This window comes from Thermobia domestica, chromosome 10, assembly GCF_964235325.1.
Source record: "Thermobia domestica chromosome 10, izTheDome1.hap1.1, whole genome shotgun sequence".
In the NCBI taxonomy this organism is placed as follows: domain Eukaryota; kingdom Metazoa; phylum Arthropoda; class Insecta; order Zygentoma; family Lepismatidae; genus Thermobia; species Thermobia domestica.
The window spans coordinates 104,143,120-104,157,290 of NC_137463.1; the positions used below are offsets into that span (position 1 = coordinate 104,143,120).

At 34.3% G+C, this 14,171-nt stretch overlaps 1 protein-coding gene across 1 annotated transcript in view; it reads left to right on the forward strand.

The window, feature by feature from the left end:
- Positions 1–7,850, forward strand: part of LOC145662617 (uncharacterized) — a 132,621-nt gene extending 124,771 nt beyond the window's left edge. The window contains exon 9 of the mRNA XM_081728352.1: positions 7,546–7,850. Coding sequence (XP_081584478.1) covers positions 7,546–7,730 — 185 coding nt within the window. The 3' untranslated portion in view covers positions 7,731–7,850. The remainder of the gene's footprint in view (positions 1–7,545) is intronic.
- Positions 7,851–14,171: the final 6,321 nt, after the last annotated feature.

Consider the following 14,171-nt stretch of genomic DNA (forward strand, 5'->3'; position numbering starts at 1 on the left):
GGGGGGGTCCGTGACATGAAATACTGTGGTCATCACAAAAGGGGCTCGATCACTCTAAACTATTTTACTGGAACATATATTGGTTCGTTTAGCCAGGATTTCGTAACGGGAAAGGGGGGGGGGTGACATGAAATTCTGAAGGCCCAGGAGCTCGATCAATCTAAACTACTTTACTAAAAACATATATTGGTTTGTTAGGACAATAAAATGAGGATATGTTGGCAAGTATTTTAATAAACTATGAAGAAATTTCGAGCAAAATAATAAAAATAAGTATTGAAAAAGATTTTGCAATATTTACGTTCTTCTCCTGTTTATTCAAATATAACAATTTTCCTTTCGTTATGACCTTAATTATTATAAAAAGTACATACTGAAAACTGTCTTGTAAACTATTTTCTAATATAAATAAAATAAAGAGTTTGTTTGTGTGTTTGTCTGTCTGTCTGTCTGTGTGCGGCCTGGGGACCAGACGAGTGGACCGAGAGTTACCAAATTTTGGTCAGGGGTACCTTGGCCCAGGCCCCAGATCAAGACGAAGCGTTTTTTTTTAAAATTTCGAAACAGTGGGGTCTCAGGGGGGCGTTTACCGGAACCGGCTTGGGAACCAGACAAATTGACCGAGAGTTACCAATTTTTAGTCACGAATACCTTGGTCGAGGCTCCAGACCAGAGTTAAACGTTTTTGTCGAAATTCGAACCAGAGGGTCTTAGGGGGGCGTTTACCGGGACATGTTAAAGTAGTAGAAAATGACCGATATTTACTTATTTAACAATCACCAGATACAGCTCAGGGGCCATTTTACATTGGATATCCAACAACATTAACAATGGAAAGGATTTGGGAAGGTATCGACCAGGGCCTGTTTAGTAGGTACCATCCCGGCATTTGCCTGGTAGGACTGAGGAAAACCCTGGAAAACCTCAGTCAGGATGGTAGGCAGCGGGATTCGAAGCCACGACCTCCCGAATGCGAAGCCAACGCTCTACCACTTGAACTATTAGTGTCGAATTCATATTTTCGTGGTCACTGAAATTAATAGTAAAACTCCAGTCGCATTAACTTTCAAATTCATGCTATTCGGCTCTGGTCCGGGGGTCACCGGAGGGGGTGAGATACTAAGACATATGAAAGTAATCCAAAATGACCGATATTAGTGTCAAATACATAGTTTTCGCGGTCGCTGAAATCAATGGCGACACTTCCATTAGCGATGACTTGCAAGTATTCGGGCTGAGAGTCACCGGGGGGTGGATACTGAGACATGTAAAAAATAGCCCAAAATGACCGATATTAATATCAAATCCATAGTTCTTGCGGTCGCTGAGATCAATGGTGATACTCCCATAGGCGTTGACTTTCAAATAAGTCCCTGTGCGAAGCATGTGTATATTCAACTAATTTTACAATATATGCGTTCCTTTCTCTGTTGAATCAAATGATAACAGAACTTTCTTTCAACATAATTTTTTGTCTTTATTATTCCGTCAACTACTGCCGGTTCCAAATAACAGGTTAAAGGAGCAACAGAAAATTGTCCTTGAAATAACATGTTTGATACAGCAAGGATGCGATGACGAAAAGTTATGATTAAAAATGTCCACGCTGTTACACAACGGCATTTATGCTTTCGAAAGCTTGAAATCTCCCTGACTAGTAGCAGGAATTCTGAGAATTCCATAACTTTTCTTGAAATTTCAAAGTCCCTGACTCTTCCAGAATACCTCGCTTACCTCGCCACCATATTCCAAGTAATACAAATCTCCTCATAAGAAAGAGTAAGCAAAAGCTTCTAGTAGTTTTCTTTTCAATTTTTAACGCTGGTCCTTCTTTTTGTCATTTCATTTTGTTTTATCCTTCCTTAATTTTTTTTTCATTTCTGGTCTCGAAGGAAGGGGGGTCCGGACCCCCTGGACCCCCTTTGGCTACGTGCCTGGTAGGAAGTAGAATGATTAGATGCATAAGATTTGCAGACAATATGGCGCTTGTTGCAGAATCTGAAAAGATAATCAATAAAATGTTGTAAAAAATTAGAAAGGGCTTTGAAGAATATGGGATGAAAATAAATGTTAGAAAGACAAAAGCCATGGTGATTGGAACGAAGGGGTCTGTGTCAAATATAAAAGTAGGAAGGAAGAAAATAGAACAAGTGAATAGTTTTCGATATCTGGGTAGTATTCTTAGTAATAACATGAAGTGCGAACGTGAAATAAAAGCAAGGATAGGAATGGCGAAAGAAGCCTTTAGGAGGAAGAAAAGTCTGTTTTATGGGACCTTGCATAAAGAGTTGAGAAAAAGACTTATAAAATGCTTCGTGTGGAGTTTTGTACTGTATGGGACGGAGACGTGGATATTACGTAAAGGTGACGAAAATCGACTGGAAGCCTTCGAAATGTGGGTGTGGAGAAAAATGGAAAGAATTAGTTGGGTCGAGCGGAAAACGAATGAGAGTGTTAGAAATGGTGGGTGAGAAAAGAACACTAAAAATTTTAGATATTATTAGGAAGAGGAAGAGAAACTGGTTGGGACATTGCCTAAGAAGAGATTGTATCATGAGGGACGCCCTAGAGGGTGTGGTGGCGGGAAAGAGAAGGAGGGGGCGAAGGAGACTAAAATTAATGGATGATATTAAAACAGAAAGATCATACGCGAAGACGAAGAGGTTAGCGGAGGACCGTGGAGCATGGAAGCTTCTCAGCTGCGGCAAATGACCTGCCAATAAAGGCAGAAAACCTATGATGATGATGATGTAAGTATCTTGTTCACACAGAAATCCTCAATCTATGACAACTTATTTGCTTATCAGCTTCGTATAGTCTTCTAATATCTCCGACCTGATGAGCCACACCAGCGGATTTTGCAAAGGAAAATGCAGAAAAAAAAGTAAAACAGTAAGTATAGATAAAAGGAAAAATGAGAAGGAACTCATGAACACATCAGACGTTGTCTTAGTATAAAGTTATCAAAAAAATAAAAAAAAATGCTAGCGCGGCACGAAATATTGGCAATATTACTAGAACTAGAGGATACAAAAGTAGATAAGCAAGTAAGTTGTAAATTCTAGGCCAGTGGTTCTCAACCTTTTTTTGACTGTCGACACACTTTACTAATGTCCAGGACTTCACGACACACTTATTTGATATTATTATTATTAATATTAATATCTATTATAACATTGAAACCAATTAGTTTTTATAATGACTCTATATAGTACTGAGCATTATTGCTACCGCTTGAAATGTTGACTGGTACAATCTGTCTCGATTTTAACTAGTTATTATTAAATTCTTCATGATTTTTAAATTCTAAAATTTCGCGATACACCTTAGGGGACTGCGTGACACACTACTGTATCGTGACCTATTGGTTAAGAACCACTGTTCTAGCTTGTTATGCCCGTTTTTTAAAATTTTGCATAATGTATGGGGCACTGGGAAGCAAATTCTTCCAAAAATGATTTGTGTGTAAGAAACAAATAAAAAAAAAAAATGATAAGAGTATTTCTGAAATATACTTTACATCAGATGAATTGGAAATTCTTATTAACTATATCTGTGCAATCTACAAAACATAGTCTATGAATGTAGTAGAATAAATATAAATCATAAGAATGAAGTCTAATATACCAAATTACAATTATTAGTTTATTTATCTAGGACTTCACACTATATACGCATACATACAAATCAACTTTATAAAATCAAGAATTAGGGTATTTGATAATTCATAATATTCAAAAACAGCGCTTTTGAACAAAATTTAATATTTCATACTCGGTTAGATTAAGATGCATATAATTCAAGAACATTTATATCTTGTAATAACGTTTTCGATTTCATCAATTAAAAGTGCATATTTCGAATTCATGTAAATTATTATTCTACTTATAAATTGTTCTTTGTTACAATACAAACTTCAAGATATCAAAATTTTTTCTGAATCAAATAACATGAAATAATGCTGAATGTGGCAATAATTCAGAAGATAGACTAATATTCAAGGATCGATTCACCAACTTTTTTTTTTTTTTTTTTTTTGGTTCATAATTCGTAGATCAACCCATATATTTATAAAATTATTTTATCATTATATACAATCGCTTTAATTATGTGTTCAATTGTATTTTATTTCAATTACTTCTCCATTAATTCATCTAATTTATTTTATTACCTTAGAACATCCATAATTAGTGTACATCTTTATACATAATCGCAATTGTATATAATACTCAAAACTACTGTACGTTCCCTGCATGTAACGATTTGTCATTGATTCATTAATTGATTATGATTATTTTTATTTAGTCAGGAAAAAAAATTAACAATTCCAATGTTACGTTAAATGAATTAGATTTATTAGCTCTAGATCAAATAATTACTTTGTAAAATAGAATTCAGCTCGGACATGAATATATTGAATCCTGAATCGTAATAAAATAAAATTTAGATTTTTAAGTTTCGCTGTAAAATAATGAATTAACGGTTTAAGATATAAGGATCGCAGTATCATGTTTAATTGCATGATGAAGATCGAAAATTTAACCCGACAAACAAATATTCATGGTTATGTGATTTTAGCCATTGCGCTATGACGTCATGGTACGGAGAACGACAACCCCCTGAGGACGATGTGCTTTCTTGCATATAATAAAAGCAATTAACATCACCACAGAAAAGCTGTTAGTTTCATTTCAATAACTACAAATTAGGTTAATCAATAAACCATAATCATAAACTTTGTGAACTCCTAATGTAATTCTCTACACATTTATCCTGTGACCACTACAAACTTACTAATCCTATAATTAACAATTTACCTAATTTTCTCAGTTGTAAAATTTCCAGTACCGAGTTTAGCTTTTTCCAGGCTTCGTTAGATGTAAAATTCATTATCACTTCTCAATTTCAGTTATCTTTTAGGATTGTGTTCTGATCAACTAGTCTGTATTTTGTTAATCATAAAATCTGCTATCAACTAAAAGTTAGTTTTATTCTTCACTTTCTCAGACAATATCAAATACAAAATCAGCATTAACCATTCTTCATAAACCAACATTAACAATTATCAAACTGGTTCTAAATCAACCTGCACACAACTAAACTAAATTATGCAAACAGTGAATCATCCGCAATTGCTTCTGTAATCCAGGAACATCACAAGCTTTCACAAGGAATCAGATGTCAACAAATATGAATAACAAGACAAGTAAAGATACATTTAGAATTACGAAATTCAGCAATTAATTGGAAATAAATACAACATTCGTAGAGATTTTATATCTAGCAATATACTGTTTTTTACTTTTTGTACTCTAACATCGTGACAACTTTTCATATGCTATTATGTGGTATTAAGCAGTTTTTTCCCTGTTATGTACTTGTACTTTGCCCTTTTTCATTAATAATGTTCCACCTATAATAATGAAATATAAGGTCTCCAGTATTAACAGCAGTGATATTTCTATTAAGAGATTTAATTCTTCTATTTACAAAATGATTATAGATCTTCCCTTTCTTTTCTCGAATCGCGTAATCAGAGTGTACTCAGAGAAATTTCAGTATGAGTTGATTATATGGATACTTAGATAAGTTATTTTAGTGTGTATTTAATTGCCGTTAGTACGTGAAATTGTTTCAAATTACAAGTTTTTGAAAGTTTCACCGATGAGACATGTATTTATAGCTATTTAACATTTTTCGACTCAGGTCCTTTAGAACTTTATGGCGCCATCGTGATTTCAGGCAGTTTAAGGTGATTTTATCTGTTGAAGCTGAGTGGCTCAGCTTTATCTTACAGTTTTACTTTGCTACAATATATATATTGTAAAACTTTTTGGTAGATAGAGAGTCCGTAATCGACTCCCACTACCGGTTTATTTGTACGTAAAATCCTCTAATAACAAGAGTATTTACAGAAAACACTATAGAATACTTTCTCTAATTTGTAAGGTAGAAATTAAGTAGTCCTTGACCGTGCGATCGCGGACAGGATTTCTACAGAGACCCGAAGCAGGCTAAGCCAGGAGGAAAGGAATAGCCAAGAGTCCCGAAGCAGACTAGAGGCTTTGAGGGTAGGTTACTCCTAGTGCTTCAGATAGGCAAGAGGAGGGAGACCAGAGAACTGGCACCGGTCCGCTGGTTGCTGTCCAATATATAGGCGTCCCAGAGCGGCGGTGGTGCTGCTGCTGTTCTGTCGTCATGTGACTTGTAGGAGGTGCAGGTGATCCGTCGTCTGCTGTTTCTCATAGTAATCGCACAGCGCTAGTAATCGTGTAGTGCTCCGACGTAAATACATGTGGTAGTGTTTACAAACAGGAGTATATACAATTGTTTGTACACGGAAGCACGTGGTACATTACAATATATATCAGTAAAATTGCCTTATAGTGAAATACCTGTATAAGATAGGGATGTTTTTTAAAGGAAAAAAAATTGAGTTTATATATTTATGACTTCTTATGCAACACCGAGGTTATGAAGGATTTAATGTTTGATTAAGCTCCAAACCACGATGAAGGATTGAGCCCGGTGCAGTCGGCCGGTACACAAACCATTATACAAGATTAATCCTTACAGTATAGGCTGTTTCCTGTTACACTACTTAGCTCGATTACAGGATTAAAAAAACACAACAGGAATATAAGAATGTTTTATCACGTATCCCCTACCAATATTTCTGAATCTATATGAGAGAAAGTATTCTTCCTAACTTATTAAATACTAAGCCATTTGGCGTAACGACCCGATTTGTGGGCCTGAGCCGCTCCACGCCATCTGTTTGCGATTGGTGGAACTACGTCCAACCTAGTGACGAACGTGTGGTCAGCGTGCCGCGTCGCCCAATCGGGAGCTTTCTAGACTTAGTGGCCGCGACGTTTTTTATTCACGTGAATTCCCAGTTTGCCTCACGACGCTGGGTGGACGCCGAAAATTGGGGAAGCACCGGCAGAGAATCGAACCTGGGACCACATGGACATGAGTCCAACGCTCGAACCACTAAACTGCAGCAGCTTCCTAACTTATTACTGATGTAATCTACTTATTGATTTAAACAAAATTTTTGATTCATGTAGAACTTATTTTAATACTTGCTGGAAAAAAAATTCTTCTACTTTATTTGAAGTTACATAAAATAATATAATTAATTTTTTAAATGAATTATCCGGTATCATTGAGTTTGCCAGATAGAAATAACGTTATATCGTCACCATGTAAAATAATTTTGCAGCTTATATATATTATGTATTTCAAAATTTCTGTCACTATGTTCTATGAAAAAGGAGTAATTTTGACCACAAAAGCAAGCAAGAACTCTTTGGTGATAACGTTTAAGTTGTCTGTATTTCTGAATTACGAATCTTGTAGTAAAATGTACGTAAATTAATCATGATACAACTTTGTAAATTTTTGCTGGATAGATTGTTCATTTCCTCCTTCCTTTGGGGTCTCTTTCCATTTTTAGTAGCTACAATACCTAAGTACAAAATTTCTTTTTTCTTTTGGCAGTTGTTTGTCACAAATAATTTTCTGTATATTCTCTTAAAGCTCCAGAAGTAAAATCTTTTATGGAAGATATGTTTTCATACGAGCTACCAGCTGTTGAAGGAGACGAAGGACAGGAATTTGTAGAAGAAGAAGAACCAGAAGTTGAAGAAGAAGAACCGGAAGATGAAGAAGGGCAAGCACCGGCAGAAACGGAAGGACAGGCACTGGCAGGAGCAGAAGAGTGACCAGTTGCTGAATAAACAGATTACGTATGGGAAACCAAGCAAAAGACCAGTTAGCTTTGATATTTCTACTTGAAATTGTGAGCTCGTGTGTATAGGCATGTGAGTGTGTGCGAATGTATGTATTTATATATTTGTCTATTTATAACAGTACTGCATATTCGACAAAGTGAGTGTAAGCATCAAGTATTTCCATTGTTGATGATGTAACGAAACTTTTTTTTTAATAGTATCTTGTCTAACATTTTGTTCTCTAAGAACATAGATGACTATGAATTATCATGATCTTCATATGACCAAAGAAATAATACTAACATATCTCAGATATTTCTGTATTCTTCATTCTATTTTTCATCCGTATAAGATCTAACAAAATAAGGGTGTAATTTTTTCGTAGTACATTATACATGCCATGGTGTATTGGTATGCTTCGGAAATGTCTGATATATTTTCTAAGATGTAAACAAATGTAAATTTAGAGATACATTTGTACACTCCATAAGGATATTAAATAGAATTGTATTTTATGCTTATTTGTCAGAAAAATGAAATGATAAACTTATTAAATTGTGTTTCTTGTTCTTTACTTGAGTCGATCGAGATTTGTTGCATGCACTGCAACCTCAATGATAGAGCAGTGTTCCTTTACTGTGAAGCATTTTTTTTTTTTTTTTTTTTTTTTTTTTTTTTTAACAAAACTTCGAAAAATCTTTCATTATAGTTATTGATGTATAAATATAACTAGCGTTGCTTTTTTTATTGTTGCGCATGAGGCGAGACGAGAAATAAGGGTTTCTCGTCTCGACTTGTAAATTTTGTAGACGTCTTCTCTCGATTGTCGAAATTATTTTCTCTTTTCGTATTTTAAATTTATATACGAAATTTGTATCCTGATTTCTTTCTTAATTTCATCTAGAAGTTATCAAGATCCTTCCGCGTTACCAGAGGTCCACGAAGCGTGCGATATAACAACATTCACACCTTATTTATAATTGGAGTATATTATGTAATGACTTTAAACGTTGATAAATGCTCTTTATTATGCTCACACAATCGCTTTATGAATTTATAGTTTTTACACTATGAATCATGTGAAACTAGTTCAAGGTTTGAGATCTAAAACTTGAGTGAACTACTGGTGCCTATGAGATTCGAGCAATTTCTAGTCTCATCTCGAAAACAGGGTTGATATGTTTAAAACAAAATGTTTAAAACATGTTTTAAACGAGGGCTGTTGTTTTAATCAGTTTGTTTTAAACGTTTTAAACAAATTGTTTTAAACGTGTTTTTTTTTTCAATGGTGGTTGGACATGTTTAAAACCAGGGAGTAATCTACACTCCCCCAACACCCCCTAACACCCCTCCAAATTTCTTTACACACACCCCTGAATGGAAAACAAATACTCCCCCAAATCCAGTTGTATCAATCAGTATCATATAGGTTATTTATTACATCAAGTTAAAAAAGGTTTAGCGTTTAGGAAAGAAGGCAATATTCTTATTTATTTATTTCACTTCAAAATACGAAGCGACGTCGTTCAATGTTCGGCTTCGAGAACCACATGACCTCATTGTTTCGGGTGGTGTTTCGATCAAAACAATTGACGAAACAGACCCGCTCATATCTACCCTCCTGGGCTCTGCGATCGTTTCCGAGAAAGGAGATTGATGGACAGATGTTGATGACTGAAATTGGCAACGTCTTGAGCGGTTCACCTACCTCCTCCTCAATAAGGAAAAATGTGACAATATAGTAATACGCCTATACCAGATTCAGTTGGTAAGTGCTACTCTGCAAGTGGTGTATCAACGGACGGGAGTTAGAACGGTGTAGTCAAAACGTTTTTAGAAATGAAGAGATCCATCGAAGTAAGAATTATATATATTTTTTTTAGACTGAGTCTAGTATTATGCAGGAACGCATTTATCGCTAGCTTAATTTTTTGTAAAGTAGCTAAATTTTTATTCACGTAAATTTATTGAGCGGATTATTAAAATTAGGCTACATTAAAAAAAGACAAAACAGAAAGATACAAAATATTTGTAAATTGAAAAACTGAATTTCTGAAAAAACAATTAAATCAATGAATAATTTTCTTATGAAAGATATTCAGAAAAAATAACCTAGCCAGGAAGAGGCGGGAGCGGGGATTAAGAGATCAAATAATATTACAACAATTAACGTTAACAACAGAGTTAGAATATTAAAATAATGAAATTGCAACTATGTACAGTATTAATTACTAAATAAATGTGATTTCAGCATGAGACGAGGGAATTTTTTTCCCAATTAATATTTTGAAAAAAAATCACCCACTAAAACTTGCTGGGGGTGAATAAATTGAAATAATAACAGAATTTTGCAAAATGATTTCAATAATTCGTATATAATCAATTCATATTTAATTACTGGGTTAAACAGTGTTGGTTAATTTCTAATACAGTGAAACCTCTCTTAACGGGCATCTCTTAATAGTGGACACCTTCATAAGAGGACAAATGCCATAAATATGTGTGGTGTGGTGGTATGAGAGAGAACCCTTCCTTTTAGGTACACCTCTCATTTACGGACAAATAATCGTGTTCCACTGATGTCCGTTTTGAGAGGTTTCACTGTATTACTTAGTTTAATAATAATAATAAATGCTCAAATGTGTGAACTTCCTTTATTAAGTTAGTTAATAAAGGCACATAACGTAATGGCGCCTAATAGAGAAGTCACGTCCTCCAGAGCTTCTAAGAAGAATCGAGTGATTTGTGATTTTAAGTGTACAAAGTGTGGTAAAACAGTGAGAAATGGAATTCTCTGTGATTTATGTGATAAGTGGAACCATTTTAAATGTGAAAAATAATGGAAAATAACCTTCCAGATGAAAATACGGAATGGTGGTGTCCCAGTTGTGCCAGTAATGATGTCAATAGTGTGAAGGATAAAGTCTATCAGGATGAAACAAATGATTGTAAACATTGCGATAGGAAATCCCTGCTGGAGATTATAACACTTCTACAACAGGACTTGCAAAAATTACAAGTTGAAAACGACAAACTTAAAGAACATAGTAGTGCAAGGACTATTGATAATTATACACAGAATGGATATTCGGATACAAATAATGGGCATAGAATGTGGGAGACTGCCTCTAGAAAGAACACATGCAAAACCCAGCAATATAATTACATTTCTCCTTTCCCGATTCAAAATAGATTCAAATTACTACAAGAAGCCGTAGACGTGGATAATATAGTTTCAGTTCCGAAACAAAACGAGGTGAGCGGGGAGCAGGACGGACTTAGTAGAAATAGAACTTATAATTATGAAATGAGTGGAGGTGTAGTAAGTAATAACTGTCAAAAGAAACCTAAAATACAACTGTTTGCTGATAGCCAAGGCAGAAACATTGCCACGGAATTGATAAGAAGAGGATTCAATGCTACTGGTGTTGTAAAACCGGGGCCAAAATTTATGGCGGTAACTGCAAATTGCAAGACAATGTGTTCAAATATGGGTGCAAACGATGTTGTGATCTTGATGGCGGGAACAAATGATATGGCGAAAAACGAAACGAATGGATTGAGGTTGTCTCTTAAGCGTAGATTGACAGAACTTCGGAATACAAGTGTAGTGTTTATTTCTGTTCCCCATCGTTATGATTTACCAAGTTGGTCATGTGTTAATAATGAGGTTGACAGTGCGAATCAAGAAGTCTCCATCCTTTGCAAACACTACACTAATGTGAAGTTTGTAGATATAAGTAAAATTGGTAGTCATTTTCATACAACCTATGCTCTGCATTTAAATAGTCTGGGTAAATTATATGTATGCGATAAAATAGTAGAAATAATCCTAAATCAAGATTTTTGTAAAAGTACATTAGGTAGGGTTATACCGGTACTTCCAAAAAACGGGTAGTTGTAACTGAGGTCGATCGGGCAAGAATGATACACTCTGTTGTGAATAGTAACTCTTATGTGCCCGAGAGTATACTTGGTTTAAGAGATAACTACAATTATATTATAGGATATATTAATATACAAGGTCTTGATATGAAAACTTTGGTCCTAAATGAAGTGGCCAATGAGAATAATATCGATGTTATCTGTTTGTCTGAACATTGGTGTCACGAAGATAATATTAAATTTAACAAACTGGATAATTATCACTTAGTAAATAGTTACTGTAGAAAGCGTTACATACGGAGGGGTAGCTATATATTTAAATACTGAGATTAGAAGAAATTGTAATTCGTAAATTTTGAGCACATCTGTGACGAACTAAACTTTGAAATTTCAGGAATCGTCATTGGTGACATAAAATTAATTATAGTATCTCTGTATAGATCCCCTAATGGGGACCCTTTAAATTTTTAGACAAACTTGAAAATGTATTGAATTATCTTAGTAAGCCTAATTGTAATAACTATAAGATTATTATTGGGGGAGACCTTAATGCAAAGTTTGATGTAACAACTAATAAACAGTCACTGAATTCAAAAATCTTTTTTTAAGACAATTTAACTTTCACTATGTAAATAGTAAGCCCACGAGGGGCACTGCATGCTTAGATAACATAATAACAAATATTAATAGAGCTCATGCTACTAGTACAGTTATAGACTTTACCTTTTCCGATCATAAATTGGTTTTACTCAAGATAGATAAGAAGGATTTCGAAACTCACAATATTACAGATGTAAGATATGTTATCACTAGGCCATTAACTGAAGATAAACTGTCAAATTTTAAAACTGTTTTATCTCTTGTAAATTGGGTTCATTACTTGGGTGGGTCCAGCAATGTTTATGGAAACACACTATTTGCCAATGAGGTATTTAAGCGTTTTCTTGATGTTTTCCTTCATATTTTCAACTCACAAATACCAAAAAGGAAATGTAAAGTTATTACTGAGAACAATAGAAAGGGACATAGAAATAGCAAAATGGAATGGTATACTCCAAAATTCGCTAATATGAAATGTAAACTAATGATACTGTACAATCGATATAATAATGTAATGTCTAAAACAACAAAAGATGCATATATAAGTGCTAAGAAGGAATACAAACTTGCCATAATTACAGCTAAGAAAACACACATTATGAACCACATTGAAGCATCAAGTAATAAATGTAAAGCCGCATGGAAGGTAATAAATTCTGTCGCAAAAGAGAATAAGAAAGAAACAATTCCTATAACACCCAATGAATTTAATATTTTTTATATTGAATCTGTTGACAGAATACGTAGCAATATAGAATGCTCAACTACACCAGGGTCAAACACCACAATACCTAACTGTGTACAGCATACTAATTTTATATTTAATTTTGTAAATGTTACTCCTAATGAAATACAGGATATAGTTAACAAAATGAAATATTCTGAAAGTACTGACATATATGATTTATCAAGTAATACAATTAAAAAAGTAATAGATCATATATTATTTTCACTCACTTTTTGTATTAATAAATGCTTAATTGAGGGATATTTTCCAAGTGTGCTCAAAGTAAGTAAAGTAGTTCCAATCTATAAGAAAGGTGATAAGAGTGATCCAAGTAGTTACCGACCAATTTCTCTAGTCCCTATTTTCTCAAAAATAATAGAGGCAGCTATGTATTCTCAGCTAAGTAAATTTTTTTAATGAGTATAACTTAATAAGTAAATCTCAATTTGGTTTTAAGGCAGGCTTATCAACGGTTAACGCCCTTGACGTGCTGGTGAGAGAGGTTACACAAGCTTTTGAAAATAGGTTCTTTGCCCATGCTACATGTGATCTGAGCAAAGCTTTTGACTGCGTAGACCACAGTCTACTGTTGAATAAATTAACTAGGTATGGCATAAATGGCACTGGATTGACCTTAATTAAAACATATTTGGAAGACCGAAAGCAAGTTGTCTTTACAAACGGTGTACAGTCTGAAATGAAAAGTCCCTCAAGGGTCGGTGCTTGGTCTACTTTTATTTACCATAATGATAAACGATCTACCAAGTTGTGTACAAGCTCAATCAATATTGTATGCTAATGACTCCACTTTTGTGAACATAAACCATGATGTAGACAACCTTGTACACATGGCAAATAGTGTTTTAACTGAAGCAAGTAAGTGGTTTGAAGCTAATTGTTTTCATCTCAATAGAAGCAAAACACAACACATGTTATTTGGCTTGAGGGAAGTTCCAAATATTAACATCACAAATAATGTAAAATTTCTGGATGTTTATGTCGATAGTAGGTTATCATGGAAACCACATATTCAATATATGGCTAGTAAATTATCTAGAGTTGTCTACCTTCTGAAAAGACTGAAACATTATGTATCGGATGGTTATGTAAGAATTGCATATTTTGCATTCTTTCAAAGTATTCTCTCATACGGTATACTCTTTTGGGGAAACGCTTCACGTATCAAGGATATCCTATTAATCCAGAAAAAAGTAATTAGA